At 40.7% G+C, this 20,790-nt stretch overlaps 1 protein-coding gene across 1 annotated transcript in view; it reads right to left on the bottom strand.

Annotated features, from left to right (window-relative positions):
- Positions 1-9,256: 9,256 nt before the first annotated feature.
- The window catches only part of LOC311631621 (sodium/hydrogen exchanger 9B1-like), a 58,195-nt gene continuing 46,661 nt past the window's right edge, over positions 9,257-20,790 (bottom strand). Inside the window, exons 7-9 of the mRNA XM_084901917.1 lie at positions 12,355-12,463; positions 11,462-11,598; positions 9,257-9,484 (exon numbers count right to left, since the gene is read on the bottom strand). Of these exons, the coding sequence (XP_084758043.1) occupies positions 9,308-9,484; positions 11,462-11,598; positions 12,355-12,463 (423 nt within the window). The 3' untranslated portion in view covers positions 9,257-9,307. The remainder of the gene's footprint in view (positions 9,485-11,461; positions 11,599-12,354; positions 12,464-20,790) is intronic.

Below are 20,790 nucleotides of genomic sequence, written 5' to 3'. Positions count from 1 at the left end.
GTTCAGTGGTCAAAATTGTATTTATATGAACATTTTCCTCTTTATAACAGTGGAAGCCAATAAAACAGAATACAAAAAGTTTGCAAAATAAACTTACCAGAGTTTTAAAACTTATAATTTTTAAGCGTAAGAGTCTGTTAGTTTCATCTTATACTGTATTACAGTTATTATATTATTAGCTATTCTAAGTCTGTCTATTAAAGGTAGAATCCAATCAGCACCCTATGCCTTCATTGTAAGTGGAGAAGGTGTGGGTGCAGACATGTAACTCTTCTTCCAATCATAAAGTTATTGAGCACTTAATGTATCAGACACTGCACTGAGTAGGGTACCTGAGATTTTAATTTATTATATGCAATGACAATAGGTTCTGTTGTGTGATCTTGACTTTCACATAACAGCAGGAATTTTAAAGTTAGGGTTAGTAATGTAGTTTTGGTTTTGAGAAGTTTTAGAAGTTATAAATCCAAAATTGTTGTTGCTCTTTCCTCTCCTCACCTGTGTGGAGAGACAAATATAAAACTGTTCTCACTTTGGTTCTGGGTATTATTTCCTGAAACCTCTTCAACAACCCTAAAGGGATTTCTCTTTCAGGTTATCCAATTATTTTCACACAGTTGATCACAAAACTGGGAAGTACCCTCCTCACCAAAAGCTTAAATAGCCTGGTCTGTGGTCATGAAATGCTCTTCTTTAAATGTTTCTCAGTAACTCACAGCAAAGTTTTAGCACATGTCCTAGTGGTTCCCATATTTATCAATAGATTTCATAGAAGAGAAAGTTTCCTAAAAATGTGGAGACTAAAATTGAAATTATTAATTTTAAATTTTGTCAAGTAAGAACATTTACAAAATTGAGAACAAATGATCTCGTAAAAGGTAATTTTAATACTCTGAAAGTAAGAAGGTATACTCTCAATAAAGTTTCCTTCCACATTTTTAATTGTTTAAATATGTTGGACAATTTAAATATGTTGAAGAATTATGCCCAAATATTTTTCCCACCTGTGCAAATTTTTCAGAAGCCTGGGGCTGGTAGCAAGCTGTTGTTTTAATAACATTATGCATTATGATCAGTTGCTGTCACTTCCTCTTGTAAATTCACAGAATTCCATCATGTCTTCCTTTAAAAATAGACATCTAATAAGCAACTGCATCTGAATTAATACAACACAAGATAACTTAGCTCTTGAAATACTTATCTTGGGTTTCTAAAACCTCCAAGAACAGCTCTGTTTATTAAAGTAGTCCTCATGTGATTATTTTGACTACTTACCCAGGGAGCTACTCATTGCCTTACTCAGCAAATGATCACCACCATTACATAAGCAGGTGTTCAAAACTGTTGAGCAGGCTTCAGGTATTAATGATTCATTCATTCTTATGGATAATTAAGCAAGTTGTATTATGAAAAGCACATTACAAATCAGCTTTGAATTCAATACCTCATCTGATGATTCATTAAATTGCTTTTGTATTTTGTTACCTAATTTGTTAATAACTTTATGCAAAGCCAATTAAGCCAACTGCTGATCTATATAGTTATACTTTCCTTATATGGTCTTCCTTTAGATATAGTTATACTTTCCTTATATGGTCTTCCTTTAGAAATGTGCTTTCGGACTCTTCTGCAAAGAGAGTTTTACTTTTTCAAAACTCCGTTGTTCAACAGGTTCTTAAGTTAAATTATGGTGGATATTTTACTAGTGACCATAAGCATCTAACTAGTTGCACTTCATTCATTTAGATTGCAGTTGTGGCAGCATCACTAATCTGGAGAAGGCCAGGAGAGAGGTACTAGTAATGCACATGTACTTTATTCAGAAATGAATGCCTCAGGTCCTCCACAGTCTCCTTTTTCTATGTCACACCTGATTCTAACATGTTTGGTTATCTGATTTCTGCTGGACAAATCACAGGTATCTACAGGGTCCTGTGAGAGGTAGGGAAACAACAAAACGTGACAGCTGACTGCAGGGGAGGAGGAAACCAAAAAATAAATTTAATGTGAAAAGCTTAGCACCTCAAGACCATTTAATAGAGGATCCTGCACACCACAGTTCCATCAAATATACAAGTCATGTTTGATGATGAATATGAATCAAGAAAATACTATATGATGTTTAAAATATTCTTATTTTAGAAAGGAAAGGAGAGGGAGGGAAACAGAGAGAGGGAAAGAGAAAGCATTGATCTAAGAAACACCAACTGTTGCCTCCTGCACCCACAGCCTGAGTATGTGCCCTGACCAGGAATCGAACCGGTGACCTTTTGGTGCACAAGATAATGTTTAACCAACAGAACCACATTGGCCTGGTCAATACTATATGGCATTAAGAAGGTAGGATATGTGTTGTATTTGATGATTCCAGTTTCCACTTGAAATAGTTAAAAGCTCAGTGCTTAAAGTGATACATCCTGGCCCTAGCTGGTTTTGCTCAGTGGGCAGAGCAATGGCCTGCAGAATTGAAGGTTCCAGGTTCGATTCTGGCCAAGGGCACATGTCCGGGTTGCAGGATCAGTACCCAGTGGGGGGGACGGGGTGTGTATGTGTGCAGGAGGTAGCCAATCAATGATTCTCATCATTGATGTTTCTATCCCTCTCCCTCCCTGAAATAAGAATATATTTTAAAAAAAAATAAAGTGGTATATCCTGGCTGAAAATTAGTGCAGGAAATAGCTTGACCCATTCCTGATATTTGGAAGCTCTTCATAGGAAGTTTTTCCATTCAACAGAAACATTTTTTATTTCATGACTAATTCATTACAAAATTTAATTTGTTAAAGTATGAGGAAAACTAAATAAAGGAATAGTGATTTAAACCACATGAATTGTGTTAGGTGACCACCTCCTCATCAGAGGATTGCAATCACATTTAAAAACCCCTCAGCTGCAGTTCACGGACTGCTTCATGGCCTTGCTGGCCCTTTGCACAGAGGCTGGAATGCAGAGGACTCGATGACTGTTCTTGGATTGGTTGGTTTATTGTTTTAGCTGTGCTGCATCATCAGAGGTTGGGCTTTAGTTTATCAGAAAAGTCTTTTACTGGAAGCTCACTTTATTTTACCATGTTCACATGTCTACTTTTAACTTTTGCTCCAGTTTCATAAAGTCATATAGCAAACATTATTTTAATATAAAAAGTAGGTAGTCCATATCAGGTGCTGTATTAGCAAGTGTATTAATCAATTTTATATTAGTTATGGCCTTGAAAGACATTGAAAATCTGTTAGAAGCATATTTATATCTTCCAATCAGAGGCCATCACTCTCCTTTGGTTTAAATGCTGGGGGGGGAATATATATGTGTATATATATACATATATATATATACATATATATATACACACACACACACACACACACACACACACATATATATATATATATATATATATATATATATTTTTTTTTTTTTTTATTTTCCACAGAGAGGAAGGGAGAGGGATAGAGAGTTAGAAACATTGATGAGAGTGGAACATTGATCAGCTGCCTCCTACATACTCCCTACTAGGGATGTGCCTGCAACCAAGGCACATGCCCCCGACTGGAATCGAACCTGGGACCCTTCAGCCCGCATGCCGAAGCTGTATTTACTGAGCCAAATCGGTCAGGGCTAAATGCTGATTCTTTGCTTACAAAGTGTACTAGTATCTGTGACTATTCTCAGAGCTCTGCTGTCAAACAGATCAGCCACAATGTTAGCAAATTCCTGCTCACAGTTATAAGGCTGTAATTTTTCAAGATAATGTAGAAAAGGGGAATAATAAATTGCATAATTACAGAGATGAACCCTGTACTAGTGAGAAAATAAAACTGTCAACAATTTACTAAATTTTTAAATTTCCTGTAACTTTTATTAATATCACCATGCATTCCTCTGCCATCATCACATTAAAGACAGGCATCTCTAACATCCATTCAACAAATTTAAGAAACTCAAAACCTAGAAGTACAGAGTTTTCAACTATATTGAATGCTGTCAAGAAGACTTTTGCATATTAATGGCCTGGCCTTTTGCAATCTAAAACCTAACAAATTGTAGCTGGTTCAGAGAGCCCCAGAGCCTCCAAAAGAAGGCCCAAGGCTGGGCAGCAGCTTGCATTGCTTCACAGCTGGGCCTCATCTGAGCACCTCCAAACAACAATCAAACAAGAGGAATCTGCAAATCTCCCTGTAGCTCCTGCTGGGTGGCCTCAGGCAGTGGCTGACTTTGCACCTCCTTAGAGATCCAAGAGCCAGTGTACCCAGTGGTCAGAGCGAGACCATCCAGATTACAACTCTTCACATCCATAAGAGACACATTCAGGGGGCAGACTTAGTGAGCACCAAAACCCCACTGAAGCAAGTCTTGCCCCATAAGGGTGTCTCCAGCACAGAAGTTCTCCCATCATAGACACAGCTGATCCTCACAGCCAATTGGCCCGGAGGTCAATTCCTCCCAGTGATACCAGCAGCAATCAAAGCTTAACTACAACAAAATTGCACAAAGCCCACAAAGGGGTGCACCAAGAGTGTCCACTTCAGGTAATTAGGGAGGCTGAGCCACTGGGCTCGATAGGACACCTAGCACAGTGTTTCCCAACCTTCTCTCATGATGAGAATCACCTGGTGGAGTTGTTAAAACACAGATTCCTGAATCCCAACTAAGAAGTGCTAAACTAGGATTTTTGGGAACATATAGGTAAAATTGTATACCTAACTAGTGCTCTAAGACAGATGTTATATACAGAGCACTAGTGCTCTAAGACAGATGTTATATACAGAGCACTAGTGCTCTAAGACAGATGTTATATACAGAGCACTAAGTTAGGTATGCAATTTTACCTATATGTTCTCAAAAATTCTAGTTTAGCACTTCTTAGTTGGGATTCAGGAATCTGTGTTTTAACAACTCCACCAGGTGATTCTCATCATGAGAGAAGGTTGGGAAACACTGACCTAGCATACAAAGCCATTCTATCAACTCAGAGAAGCAGCCAAAATGTGGAGACAAAGGAACAGGTCACAAATGAAAGAAATGGAGGTAAACAAATAACTGGATATAGAGTTCAAAACCATGGTTATGCCGAAACCAGTTTGGCTCAGTGGATAGAGCGTCAGCCTGCAGACTCAAAGGTCCCTGGTTCGATTTCAGTCAAGGGCATGTACCGTGGTTGCGGGCACATCCCCAGCAGGTTGTGTGCAAGAGGCAGCTGATCGATGTCTCTCTCTCATAGATGTTTCTAACTATCTTTCTCTCTTCCTCTCTGTAAAAATCAATAAAATATATTAAAAGACACACACAAAACCATGGTTATAAGGTTTTTCAAGAATTTCCTAGAAAAGGCCGATAAATTTAATGAGACCCTTGAGGATATAAAAAAGGATCAACTAGAAATTAAGCTTACACTGACTGAAATAAAAAATAGTATTCAGGATCCAATAGCAGACTAGAGGATCACAAGAATTAAGTCAAAGATTTGAATTACAAAGAGGCAAAAAACACCCAATTGGAAAAGCAAAAAGAAAAAAAGAATCCAAAAATAAGAAGGTAGTGTAAAGAGCCTCTAGGACAACTTCAGATATACCAACATCCGAATTATTGGGGTGCCAGAAGAAGAGTCAGAGCAAGGTACTGAAAGCCTATTTGAAGAAATAGTGACCCCAAACTTCCCTACCTGGTGAAAGAAATAGACTTACAAGTCCAGGAAGCACACAGAACCCCAAACAAAAGGAACCCAAAGAGGATTACTCCAAGTCACATCATAATTAAAATGCCAAGAGCAAAAGACAAAGAGAGAATATTAAAAGCAGCAAGAGAAAAACATTTAGTTACCTACAAAGGAGAACCCATAGGATTGTCAGCTGATTTCTCACCAGAAACTATGCAGGCCAGACAGGAGTGGCAAGAAATATTCAAAGTGATGAATAGCAAGAACCTACAACCAAGATTATTCTACTCAACAAAGCTATCATTCAGAATTGAAGGGCAGATAAAGAGCCTCACAGATAAGAAAGAGCTAAAGGAGTTCACCATGCCGAACCAGTATAATATGAAATGCTGAAAGATATTCTCTAAGAAGAAGAAAAAGGTAAAGATAAAAATTATGGCCAGGACCGGTTTGGCTCAGTGGATAGAGCGTCGGCCTGCGGACTGAAAGGTCCCGGGTTCGATTCTGGTCAAGGGCATGTACCTTGGTTGCAGGTACATCCCCAGTGGGGGGTGTGCAGGAGGCAGCTGATAGATGATTCTCTCGCATCGATGTTTCTAACTCTCTATCCCTCTCTCTTCCTCTCTGTGAAAAATCAATAAAAATATATTTAAAAAAAAATTATGACCAACATATACATATCTATCAACAAGTAAATCTAAAAATCAAGTGAATAAAAAAATCTGATGAACAGAATAATCTGGTGAATATAATTGAATCGGGGGCATAGGAAGGGAGTGAACTGACAATCCTTGGGAGAAAAGGGGTATAAGGGTGCGGGAAGAGACTGGACAAAAATCATGCATCTATTGATGAGGACAGTGGGGGGGCGAGTAAGGGCATGGGGGGGGGGGGACCAGGTGGAGGGGAGCTATGGGGGGAAAAAAGAGGAACAACTGTAATAATCTGAATAAAGATTAAAAAAAAAAAACATACAAGAAAATAGAGGGAGGCCTAGGCCACTGGCTGGCGACACTGTGGTATATGTTCAGCAGGCCAGCGATTGCCCCGCAGAGGGAGGCCCAGGCCAACCAAGCCATCACACCCCATGGCTGTCACCTGCAGAGGGAGGTGACCATTGGCAGGGAATGGAGGGAGGAGCATTGCATAGCTGGCAAGCAGTGGCAGCGGTGGAGGTGGGGCCAGCTGTCTGCAGCCAGGGGAAGGAAACCCCCAATAGGCCTTGTTCTCAGGCCAAGTCTAGGGACCCTTCCAGAGAGGTCCTGGATTGTGAGAGGGTGCAGGCCGGGCTGAGGGGACCTCCCCCAACTCTCCCAATCCCAGTGCACTGGACTTCAGTTTATAATTCTTTACCACTTTTGGCCTTGTGCATTCCTCCTTTGGTGACTCTAACACATACCAATAAGAAAATCTGAAACATTAATTGGATTTGATAAAATGAAGGCAATTAATTACATTATTTAGAGCAGTTTTAGTTAAGTGGGAGCAAAGAATGAAGTACAATTTCTATTAAAGCAGTTTGAGTAATAAATAAGTAGTAAGATAGTGGACCATGATAAACTAAAGCTTTACCACAATAATACCAATTTTAAAAAAAACCTTAAAAATGAGTATAATAAGCAATGTGATTGGAAAAAAAAGAGATAAGGAGAATCACTACCTTTTGTGTATATTAGGCAAAGATAGCTTTTGCATATTGGATGTTTATTTACAGGAGGCTGAGACCCACTAGCTCAAAGACCCCTGGCAGAAAACCAAACTTTATACATAAGTTGTTTTAAACATAGCCCAGACACATCCCCAGTAGGGGGTGTGCAAGAGGCAGCTGATCGATGACTCTCTCTCATCGATGTTTCCAACTCTCTCTCTCCTATCCTCTCTGTACAAAATCAATAAAATATATTAAAAAATATATGCATTTAAAAAAAAATAAAAAATAAACAAACATAGCCCAGACAAGCAGGCTTTTAGCCATTTAGAGCTTGCCTGCTTTACTTAACTTAAAACTATGCCCAAAGTCTGCTTGCCACAGACAAAATGAGCCTCGGGCTATAAAGATGCTAAGTTGCTGCTACCATTTGGAATTTTCTGACCCAGCATTTCCCTGCCAGGCTGTATGCTGCAGTGTGACAACATACATAAGCCCCCGAGACACAAAACGCCCCCTCATGCTTCTCTACCCCAAGGGTTCCCTTGCCCCCTCTCCTGGATGGTGGCCCCCATGGCCTTAAGCCTCTGGATGGTCTCCCACTTAAGACTTCTGCAGACCTGGCAAAGCATTGCCCAAATAGAGCTTGTGTGATAGTGCCACCTCGTGGCCATAGTTTTTTTCTTGATCAGTCTTGAAATGTTCAAATTCACCTCCTTACATTACTCATAATAAAAGTAAAAACTCTCTAAGAAGATACACTGATCCTAAAATTGTAGGTATATAATAACACAAAGTTAATTAAAATACAGAAATTTAATTAGAAGGCAAAATTTTAGAGATAATTTACAAAAAGATGGTTGCAATTCAATTTCAATGCAAAATAGAAATAGAGGAATGTGTTTGGCACCCAAGGGATCCACTGGGAGATTGTTAGGTAACCTCTTCTTTAATTTTGATGGCTTGATTTAAGTAGACAAGTGCAGTTTGTGCATGGCATCCAACATTCATTGGAGGAGTAATGGTGACCTGGGCACAGACACCTCAGGGATGATGATCTGGGTCCATCCACCAGATAATTGACTGAGACTAGCAGAGGTGCTTGCTGAGGGTGAGAGGAATGTAGACCAGACAGCACATGGATAGCAGAGGAGGGAGATGATCAGTTGAGGGTGCAAGACCAGCTGCTGAGCTAAGGGCAGATAGTGGAACATCATTAGTGGAACATCATTCCACTAATGTTCTTTCATAAATTTTCCCAGCAAAAGAAACCGACTAGAATCCTGGAGGAGCTTTTCTTAGATGCAGTGAAATCATATGAAGCAATAGACACAAATGGCACAAGGGGTGGAGAGCAGTGTATTCTGTGGTGTATATAAAATGCCATCTTCAAGTGTTTTCTGTTGAGGGTCACAACCAAGTCCCTCAGATAAAAGGAACTGTGTTGCCCAAATTACACTTCCTCCCGAAGACAGTACACATCCAATGGCTACTTGATGGGAGTTTATATTAATTGTTGCCAACAGATTATTAAGTAATAATGTTGTCAGTGAAAGAAAATGAAAACTTGAGTTAAATGAACTGTTAGGGAACTGGTGGTGAGCAGACAGAAATAATGATCATGTGGTCAGTGGGGGCCATTGAAATTCAGAGGTTATTCAAGCAAAAAACAACTGAAATAGGTGTCTATTTTGTATTAGGAAGTAATTCAGCCTGATGGATTACTTTAAATGTTCCAAGAGTATTTACAGATTTATTTTATTCTTGAAATATGTAAATACTAAGAACACATTCTATTTTATAATTTTTAATTAAATTAACTTTGTAATAAAAATCATAGAAAAGCTCTGTAATCAAATCACATGTTTCTTCAGTCCTTGCTTCTGTGTAGTCTTCACATATTTTTATCTTTTAATTTTTGTCTCATGTAAGAAAATTCATTAGAAGAAGCAGGCATGACAAATGAACTTTTAATGAAGTGCTCATTATGACAATTTCTGTTTTATTTAGTTTGGATCATGGTGTGCAAGTAATCTGGGCCCCAGTATGTTAATAAGCAGAGCTCCATTTGGAGCTGTGATCAAGATGGCTAAAAATGCTATTGTCATCACATCCTTCGCATATCCTTCCAAGTCGGGTGAGCTGATTCTTGCAGTTTCTAGAGCCAGAGGACCTAACACAGCCTGCATTTGGGTGGTGGGTGGGTGGGGGAAGATGAGGCATAATGAAAAATGTTAAGCAAAGTTAACATATAATAAAAGCAAATGACTGTTAAAATAAGCAAAACCTGGTACTAGGCTAGTGATTTTTAACCATTATGCTGCAATAATTTGTAAAACATGCAATACTTGACTATTTAGTCAGGGGCACTGATTTCTTTTCCCTTAGATTGTCAAATTAAAAAACATGACAACTACCGGTTTGGCTCAATGGATAGAGCGTCGGCTTGGGGACTGAAAGGTCCCGGGTTCGATTCCGGTCCAGGGCATGTACCTTGGTTGCAGGCATATCTCCAGTAGGGGGTGTGCAAGAGGCAGCTGATGGATGACTCTCATCGATGTTTCTAACTCTCTATCTCTCTCCCTTCCTCTCTGTACAAAATTAATAAAATATATATATAAAAAACATGACAAATGACAACACAATAGCTGTCCAATGTGAATGAATCAAAATTACAGCTATTCTTTTTTTGTCAAATTGGCAAAAAGGTAATACATTTTTTAGTGTGATACAGAATTTTAGTAATTAGTTTATGTAGATGAAAAAGGTTGAAAATAGCTGTACTAGAATATTAGAAAAGAGGTAAGACTTAAAAGTGCTGAGGGATATTCATGAGTTATCATTAATGCTATGTTCTTCTTAGAAAATATCTCTAGAGTAAGAGTGAAATAGTAACAAATCAGCATGCAGACATTTTAGGGAAGATTTTGTATTTTTGTCATCTCAGCTTTCCCCTATTTAAATATATATTTTTTGAATGCTTGTATGACTCTCAAAACCTCTAGTTTTAACTGAACCACGGTTTTTGCTTATTTGCCTTTACCAAGTACCACTTGATTCTTGGCTGCAACAAGACAATCCAAATACGAAGGTTTCTTATGGTTCACTAGGATTTTGTTGATCATATTCTCTTTGTTCTTCCTACTTGGGAGGCAGTGTGATATAGTAAAACTGACAAGGAGTTCAGAATCTACAAACTGGGCACTGAGAGATTATGAACTAACTTGCCTAAGGTTATAGGCAAGTAATGTGGTATTCAAAACAGGCAGTCTGGCCCCATAGTCTGCTCTCTAACTATGACATAGAGAATTTTGTTGCATGGAGGCTCACAAGCGTTTGTTTTGGAATAACAATGGAGAAAAGAATCTTAGGGAATCAAGACATTACGCAGCCAGGTAAAAAAGTCTAACAGTAGTAGTAATACCTTGTTAGTAGGAGGGAATATCATTGAATTAGAGGACAAACTACATCATTCTTTCATTCATTAATTCTTGTAGGCATGTAAGGGTTATTTGTTGTGTGCTTTCTGCTTCCCCAGCACTGTGCTAAATGCTAGAGAAAAACAATGGAGGAAATCCTAGACATGGTTCCTATCCGTTCTGTGTGATCTAATGGGAAGATTCAGTCAGTAATCAAAAAATCATACAAAATGAATGTGTAATTAATAATAATATATGTACAATCATGTGTGGTGGAGGGGTGGAAAGAGAAGATATATTTTAAAAAGAATCAATGTATCTCTATTTTAAAATCATAGTATTTAGCTCCACAATATTTAGCAATGTTCAGCCTACAATGTATCTCTATGACCGTTCAGTCTGTAGGCTGTTGCTCTAACCACGGAGAAAACTGGCTAAGGCAATTTTTTTTTCAGATATACTCTTATTTTATATTTTGGAAAAATAGAAAACAATTTTTCATAAGTTAAGGAAGTAGTTAATTAAAATTTAACACTTTTTAATTTCAGAAGAATAGATTTTAAAACTGAGATTTTTAAAGATTACATTAATTTTAATGAATAGCTATGATTAATCAAGCATTTTAAAAATAAGACTAATAATGGTCCACATATTGTGATTGCACAAATAGCTGTCATTTAGAATTTTTAATATTAAAATTTTCAATATTAAAATTATGAGAATGACTTAATATGTTCTTACCTGGACTGTAGCTTTGGGTATCCATGAGAGAGCAATAAATATTTTCTCCTTAAAATTAAAACCAGTAAAAGTCACCAAGAAAAATGTAGCAGAAATTCGAACCAATAAGGCCAAAAACAAACAAGCAATAGAAACACCTACAACAGATAAAAAAAAACAAATATAAATAACAAAATAGTTGGGAAGAAGTGGGTTTTTGTCTAGAAATACAATCTGTAAAACTATTGAAAACTTTTTTTTTAAATATATTTTTTATTGATTTTTTACAGAGAGGAAGAGAGGGATAGAGAGTTAGAAACATCAATGAGAGAGAATCATTGATCAGCTGCCTCTTGCACACCTCCCATTGAGGATGTGCCCGCAACCAAGGTACATGCCCTTGACGGGAATCGAACCTGGGACCTTTCAGTCTGCAGGCTGATGCTCTACTGAGCCAAACCGGTTTTGGCTTATTGAAAACTGTTAAGACTATTGCCTCTTTCTGTCTTTATTTTTTAAGTAAATATAATAAAAAATACAAATATAATTGAAGCCTTTATGTAAAGCAGAAGTTGTTATCTGATGGTGGAGATAACATAAAAAATAAATTGCATTTATTTATTTAATTCTGAGCTAATAGACTTCGAACTTTTACTACAAGTATCAAACAGGTGCTGATGGTATCTAATATTTCTTCTTGGGAAAAAAATTCTAATCTTCGTTTCCTTAGGTCCCTTAGGAAAGATATGGGACTATCTTTGGTAACAAAGACCACACAGGGTAAAGAAGAACAAATGTATGTTACTGTCTCAACACAAGTTTCTGAAAAAGGCATTCAAAGACATATTATAAATAAAAATAAATATTATTCAATATTTTCAACTCATATTTTTTGTGCTTATAATCATTCTTACCAATAGCATCTGATTTAAGAGCTGCAACAGATACTTCCAATCCAACCAAACCAAAAAGAAGGGGTTGAAAAATTTCCCATGCAAATGTAATAAGTTTTTGGACTCCAATCTAGAAAAGAGCAGTATATTTTTAGTTATTGTGGCATATAAAATAACTGCATTTCAGAAACTGAAAGTCTATTTCATTACATACAATTAAGATATTTGTAGGAGGAATGTTAAACAATAAAAATTGAGTTGGTTCATTCTTTTACTCAAACACTTGGGTAGAATTTGACTAAAAGAAATACCAAAGCTACAGAATAAAAATATTTGGTAATTGTATCATGAAACACGTAAGGTCTTTGGAGCCCCAGACACATTCTGATGGTTCAGAAAGAGTTCTAGCTTTTGTTTGCAAGGCAACAGAATGGAGATAGAACTACATCATACCCAATGAGAACATATTCAAGATCAGGCAAACAGTTTAGCTTTCAACATGAAAGTGAATCCCAATAGTCTTAAACTATGAGGGGGGGAAATTAGGCTGTTTTGGAAGGACCCATTTTGAAAACTTCAGTTATTTTTTTTTCCCTTAAAGCCAAACCCAAAACATATAATTTTTTTAAATTAATTTATTTTTAGAGAAAGAGAGGAAGGGAGGGAAAAAGAAATATTGACTTGTTGTTCTACTGCACTTATTGTTCCTCATACGTGCCCTGAACAGGGATCGACCCATAACTTAGGCATATCAGGAGGATGCTCGAACTACTGAGCTACTTGGTCAGGGCAAAACATGTACATTTTTCTTGGTTGCTTGACAGGCTTCCCTTTCTGGGAATAAATCTCTCCCAGTTCTATCTGCCAGTGATGTGGTTACAGCAAAGACCCTGTGGACATAACAGTGCTGGCTCTTCTCCAGGAACTTGGATGAAGAGTTTCAGCCTAATCTGAGTTAATCTTTTTATTTATTTTTAAAAATATATATTTTATTGATTTTTTTTTTTTTTTTTTTTTTTTTTTTTTTACAGAGAGGGAGAGGGATAGAAAGCTAGAAACATCGATGAGAGAGAAACATCGACCAGCTGCCTCCTGCACACCACTCACCAGGGATGTGCCTGCAACCAATGTACATGCCCTTGACGGGAATCAAACCCGTGACCTTTCTGTTCACAGACCGACGCTCTATCACTGAGTCAAACCGGCTTTGGCTGAGTTCATCTTTTTTTAAATAGAAGATACATAACACTTTGATCTCCTTTGATTGGGGCAGGAACTATCTTTTTAACTATTTCTTTTATGTCTGGATTTTCTGGTGGCCATTTATAGTAAGAGTGAAATTTAAAAGAGGGAAAAAAAAAAAAAAAAAACCCACCCACAATATTACTCTACCTTGCTTATAGCACATTATTCTATTTGTTACTTTTCATCTTTACAGTTTATTTTCTTATTGTTAGATTTCCTTTATCACATAGAAAGATAATTCTAATATTTTCATTTTATTTATTTAACTAGAGGCCTGGTACATGACAATTCATGCACTGGAGCGGGGTGTCCCTCGCCCAGCCTGACCCCTCTCACAGTCTGGGAGCCCTACGGGGTAGGGGGGGGAAGTGACCTGGTGATCAGGGGAGAGTGACACCCCATCACACCTTTGTTGCTGCCACTGCTGGCAGCACAAGCCTTAGTCAGACCTGGTTACCTAAGCCTCTGGTGGCTCTGGGTGGCTGGGCAGCCACCATCCGAAGCTTGCCTGCACCTCAGGTGTCAACTAGGCAGCCACCATCCAAGGCTTGCCTATGCCTCAGGCTGGCCCTAGATGGTTGGGGACTGAGGAGACTGGGGGACTCTGGAGGCAGGCGCGTGGAGCGACTGGGCCTGCCTGGGAGCAGTGTGGCCTTGCCACATGCCTGCTGCCCTGGCGGGGATGAGGGGACTGGGCACCGCTATTTTGTGGCTGTGGGTGCCACCATATTTGAGGGTGTGACAGTCAATTGGCATGAATTCCCTCCTTATTGGCTGTGGGCATTGCCATCTTTTAAAAAATTATTTTAATTAAAAAAAAAATTTCTTTGATTATGGTATCACATAATTGTCCTCATCCCCCCATTCCCATCCCAAACCCCTCCTCATGTATTCCCCCATTCCTCTGTTGTCCATGGCCACTGGTTAGGCTTATATGCATGCACACAAGTCCTTTGGTTGATCTCTCCCCCTTTTCCTCACCTTCCCCTACCTTCCCTCTGAGGTTTGACAGTCTGATCGATGCTTCCCTGTCTCTGGGTCTGTTTTTGTTCATCAGTTTATGCTGTTCATTATTTCCCATAGATGTGTGAGATCATATGATACAAGAAATATGCTTATAAGAACCGAAAATGAGACAAGCCATAATGATTATGCTGGGAGGCAAATGAATCAGTTTGTAGTGAGTTTCTTTCTGGGCCAACAGTTCTTTTGAGACCCAATTTCAATGTTAAACAGTTCCTAATGTGTATATGTCAGCAATGATATTTCATTGGACAAACGGTGGTGCCCGACCATCTCAGGTTTGGTCCAGGCCATCCTTCAGCGATGCACAGCTGCTGTTTGCTAGTATGGCAAGGCATTGTTAGCATATTCCATCTCTGGACTGGGTGGTCAATTAGCATATAACCTCCTTATTGTCTGTGGGCACCACCATCTTTGTGACATCGTGAGGGTCAATTAGCATATTCCCTCTTTATTAAATAGGATTATAATTTATTATTAACTATTTTTTAATAATTATAATTTTATTGGAATACTAAACAAATTGCCAGTATAACTTTTGGGTATGAAACTTTTCAAGCTGGAGAGACAAAATGGTGGAAGACTAGATGGATGGGTTCTGAGCCTTGACCCGAAGCATAAAGAGAGAGCAGCTGAGGGTCATGCTGGGAGCAAGCTAAGAGACAGGCAAACTCCAGGAGAAGGTGGGGAGCTGCTGATCAGGGTGCCCCTGAAAGGGAAGCACCCACTGTGGGGCTGGGTCCCCTCTTGGAGCTACCTATGGGCTTGGACGGGGAAATCTCGCCATCTTTAACAGAAAAGTGGATCTTGGAGGATCCAAGATGGCTGCTCAGGTAGACACCTAACCGCAGCAGCACACAACAATTTCAATGGAATACAACTAAAATGTAGAGTGGACATTGCTCAGAGATACTAGTAGTTGACTGACTGAAAATTCTACAACAAGAAGGAAAGAGAAAACCAGAAGGAAAATCAGAGGAGCTGAAAAATCCTAAGGTACGGAGACATGCTGTGCGCATGCACTCGCGCGGAGAGGATGCAGCCGGAGAGGAGGAGAAGGCTGGGTGCCTGCCTAGCGTTCCCTAGCAGGAAGGAAATAAAAACCCCGGCCTGGGCTGAACCCCAGAACCGGCAGCGCTGAGCCCCAGTTATGGGCCAGACCCTGGGGACCCAGGCTCGGGCAGGGGGAGACGGGGCTGTGAGGCGGAATCCCAGGGGAGCGGCGAAAAGCAGGGCCCCGGAGTCGCGCACATTGCGTGCAGAGGACAGAATGTTGACCCTGTTGCTGGATTGCCCTGGTGGGAAGAAACAAAACCTCCGGCGGTGCTGAGCCCCACTCCCGACTGCTCTGAACCCCAGTTCTAGGCCAATCCCTGGGGACCCAGGCTCAAGCAGAGGGAGACAGGGCTGTGAGGTGGAGTCCTGGGGGAGCGGCGAAAAGCGAGCCCCTGGAGTCACGCACATTGTTGATTCTGATGCTAGACGCCCCTAGCGGGAAGGAGAAAAAAAGCTCCAGATTGGAGGAACGCGACGAGGAGCAGGAGCCCCTGCCGGACACCGGCCAGCCAGGCGCCAGCAAGGAGCCGGGCGACGGGGCCCCCACGGGGGGGGGGGGGTGCCCCTGGGCCTTCGACTGCTGAGCGCAGGCCACAGAGCCGAGGCCGGGGGCTGCTTCCTGGGCGGCGCTGACCCCTGCAACAGGCTGAAGCAGCACAGGAGCCCACGGAGAACAAAGTGGTGCCACAGGCCAACCTGCTGAGCTTCCAGGACAAGGAGGAAGAAACCGAAGAAGTTTTCAATGTGAAGAAATCAAGTGAGAACAAAAGATAGTAAAATTACTTAAGAAAGAATACAAAGAAGATCTTGAAAAATCAAAGACTAAGTCAGAACTTAACTCAGCAGCCAACATTGCAACATAAAAGTGTTTTGTTTTTTTTTAAAAAAAGGACAGAATGTTGGAACAGCGGCGGCCAGGCCTAGTGGCCAGGCACAAGGCAGTGGCAGCCGGGCCTGGAGCAGCAACAGCCAGGCCCCAGAGCAGCAGCAGTCAGAACCAGAGCATCAACAGCCAGCACTGGAGCAGCCAGACCTGGGGCAGTGGCAGCAGGCCTGAGGCGGAGGCGGCCAAGCCCAGGGTGGCCAGTCCAGGAACACCCAGGCCCAGAGTGGCCGGGCCCGGAGAAGCCGGGCCCAGAGCAGCAGCAACCATGCTTGGAGCAGCCAGGTCGGGAGCGGCCAGGCCCAGAGCGGCCGGGCCCGGAGCAGCCGGGTTGGGTGTGGCCAGGCCCGGAGCAGCAGCTGCCAGGCTGGGAGCGGTCAGGCCCGGAGCGGCCGGGCCCGAAGTGGCCAGGCCCAGAGCAGCCAGGTCTGGTGTGGCCAGCCCCGGAGCAGCAGCTGCCAGGCTGGGAGTGGCCGGGCCTGGAGCGGCCGGGCCCGGAGCAGCCGGGTCGGGTGCAGCCAGGCCCGGAACAGCAGCAGCCATGTCCGGAGCAGCCAGGTTGGGAGCGGCAGTGGCCAGACCCGGAGCAGCTGGTTGTGGAACGAACCAGAGCAACAGAGGCCAGGCCCGGAGAATCCAGGCCCAAAACAGCTCGCTCCTCGCCTGCCTCTGCCCCAAGGCTGCCTCTCAGACATGGCTGGGAACTTTTGGGGGAACTTGAGGGTCTGCTGAATCAAATGAGGAAGGCTTAGATCTGGATGTGTTGAGTTAGTATAGCGCTGGAGTGTTGATCTGTGAATGCCTTGTGTGGATGAGGTTGGTTGATCTATTTGGAAATGTCTTTTGTGTGAAGTGTATCCTTGGGCATGTGGAGGTATTATTGATTTGAGAAAATGCTATGTAACTGATTTACTATCTGAAAAATTTAAAGTTCTGAAAGTTTAAGGTCTCTTGCCAAAAAGAGGTTTTAAAGCTAACACCTTAATTTTAATGGAGAAAGGGAATGACAAGCCCTTCCCACCCAGAACAGGTGTTCCAATTCCAACCAGCAGCTATGTTTAAACAATGTGTCCATTTACACTTGAATGGATACACCTTTTGATAGCCTAAGGGCAAGTTTACATGTAAACAAGTTTGCTCTCAATTCCCAGGGCAGAAAAAAAACAAGGTTTAAAATTATTAGATTTTAAAATTTATTCTTAGAAGTGTAAAAGTTTATTAATTAAACAACAACAACAACAACAACAACAACAAAAAGGAGATTGAAAAACCTGATGAACAATAATAGCGGTTCATTGTAGTAGAGTCGGTGATATGGGAGCGGAGTGGACTGACTGTTCTTGGGGAAAGGGAGGGAGGAAGAGATTGAACATAAACTGTGCACCTATGGATGAGGACAATGGGGGGTGGGGAGGGGGCAGGGAGTGGGGTGGGAACCTGGTGGAAGGGGAAGAAATGAGGAACCTTTGTAATAATATGAACAATAAAGATTGATTTAAAAAAAAAAAAGTGGATCTTGTCAGAGGCCTGAATATCCACAACCGCAGCGACCACCAAGCAGCTGTGAGCCCCAGAAAGCCGGTCCCAGGTGGCTCGAACACTTGGACTCAAAGGAATGCACCACCCCATGGCGAAAAGGTCAGATTTCACGGAGATAGGGAGTCTCTGTGAAGACAGAAGCCCGTGTGCACTATGTGCGCAGTAGCTGGAGGACTGGAGCGGTGTTTAAAAGGAGAAGACCCAGGGCGTTGGGCTGGTGTATCCCCTTATTGTGGAACGAGATCCTAATAGGGAAGATATCTAAAGAAAAACACATTTTGATCTGATGCAGAGGAATATCCTGAGAATAAAGGGGAGTGCAGTTGGCTCAGACTTGTACCCCAGCCTCCACAGATCAGTGTCACAGAGAGAGAGAGAGAAAAAAAAGGAGCTAGAGAGGCTTTAGAGCCCTGGAAGTCAATCCAGAAACACTGCCAACCAGAGGCTAAATCACAAATTGACCCTATTGTAATAAAAAATCAAAGCAAGGCCTGCTTAAAAATCAGGACCGGATTACAACAATGATGAGCCGTGAAATGCAGGGAACTGCAATACTGTCCAGACTGGGAAACAGACATGCCAAACAGAATGATAGAGGAAGTGAATGACCTTTACTACTGCACATTTTATTTAACTTTTGTTTTTATTTCCATTATTTGCAATATCTACTCAAGAAACTATTTTTTTCTTTTGTCCTCACTTGATTTTACCTTTCTAGTTAATACATTTTTATTTGTAATTAGGATTATTACTACTACTATTTTACCTTTTTATATTATTTACTTTTGTTTATTTTTATTATTTTTTTAAGTGTCATATTATTTGCTCTTTATTTTACTTCAGGATTAGTATTCTACAGTCTATTTTTATCTTTCCTTCACCAACGCTTTATTCTATTTTAACCCTACCTTTATGCCATCACTCTCTTCCTAACCTTTCCCACTTTGGTGTCCTGTTTATCTTAACCCTTTCCTGCTCTAGATTTTGCCTATTCTTTCTGTTTACCACTTGCTAAATTTCACCCTCCTTGTGTATATCTAATTGCCAACCTCCTGCTCCAAGCCAATACACAACCTCCCTTTTCACTGTCCAAAAAAAAAAAACACAAAAAAACCCACAAAAACAAAAAAACAAAAAACACAACAAAAACAAAGTCTCTCTATCCTTTTGTAGTTGTATGTTGAATGTTAACTATATTGAAGTTTTATGCTTTATTGTGAGATTGTTTTTGCTTATTCTTTTTGTTTGATTGTATGTTTTTGTTAGCTGTGTTTTAGTTTTTACTTCTGCTTTCCCTTTCCTTGCTTGATATTAGTTGGTGTTGTAAGTTGTATTAATCTCCAAATACTTGTTGCTGGCATTTGCTGTGATTAAGGGTTGTTCTATTGGAGTTTCCTTCCCATATATATAGTTAGTTCCTCGTTTCTCTCTTAGTATCATTCTAGTACCTCTCCTTTTTTCTTTCTCCTTCTCCTAACTTCATTTTGCCCCTCCTTTTTTCTTTCTTTTTCTGTTCTATCTCTCCTACCCCCCAATTTCCCTTTCTTTAATGGTCACCTTTTTGGAGGTTAATATTGCAAACACATTTCTGTTCAGTGCCTTGTGTACTGTACCTGGTTGTGTTGTATTTTGTGCCTTTAAATCAACACAGGAGAGATAGAACTACATAACCAGACATCCTGAAAAGAGAGATCATGGGGAGGCAAAGAAACAGCCTGCATATGAAAGAAAAGCAGGCATCACCAGAAAATGAAGTAAACGAGTTTAGAAGCAAGCAACTTACCAGAGCAAGAATTCAGAGTAATGATCATAAGATGGCTAAAAAGAATGGAAGACAAATTTGACAATATGAGTAAAAACCAAAAGGAAATGAAGAAGAACCAAGAGGAAATGAAGATGAACCAAGAAGAAATGAAAAATGACATCGCTACTATAAAGAACTCAATAGAAAGCATCAAAAGTAGACTAGAAGAAGCAGAGGACCGAATCAGTGAGCTAGAAGACAAGATGGAAAAAATACCCAATGAGAGCAGCTTCTGGGAAAAAAAATTAAAAAGCAGGAAGAGAGCCTAAGGGAATTTAGAGACAATACAAAACAAAACAATATTAGAATAATAATGTTCCAAAAGGAAAGGAAACTGAGGAAGGCATAGAAAACCTGTTTCAAGAAATAATGACAGGGAGAAACCAAGATGGCGGCATAGGTAAACACCTAACTGCAGCCTCACATAACAATTCCACTAAAATACAACTAAAATACAAAATGGACATTACCCAGAACTACAGGAAAGTCAACTGACTGGAAATTCTACAACTAGAAGTAAAAAGAAAACAGAAGGAAAATCAGAGGAGCTGTAAAAGCCTAAGGTATGGAGACACGTTGTATACTTGGAGAGAATGGAGCCAGAGAGGAGGGGGAGGCTGAGTGCCTGGCTGGCGTTCCCTAGTGGGAAGGAGATAAAAGCTCTGGACTGTGCTGAACCCCAGTTCCGACAGCACTGAACCCCAGTTCTGGGTGAGACCCTGGGGACCCGGACATATAAGGAGGGAGTCTGGGCTATAAAGAGGAATCCCAGGGGAGCGGCGAAAGGCAGTCCCGGAGGTGCACACATTATGCACAGAGGATGGACTGTTGACTCTGCTGCTAGATTGCCCTAGAGCAGGTGTCGGCAATCTGCGGCTCCGGAGCCGTATGCGGCTCTTTTGAAGCT

Source organism: Pipistrellus hanaki (assembly GCF_964339955.1).
Source record: "Pipistrellus hanaki genome assembly, chromosome: 1".
NCBI classification, from domain to species: Eukaryota; Metazoa; Chordata; class Mammalia; order Chiroptera; family Vespertilionidae; genus Pipistrellus; species Pipistrellus hanaki.
The sequence above is the reverse complement of the archived record's forward strand: the minus strand, read 5'-3'. Positions and strand labels throughout refer to the sequence as shown.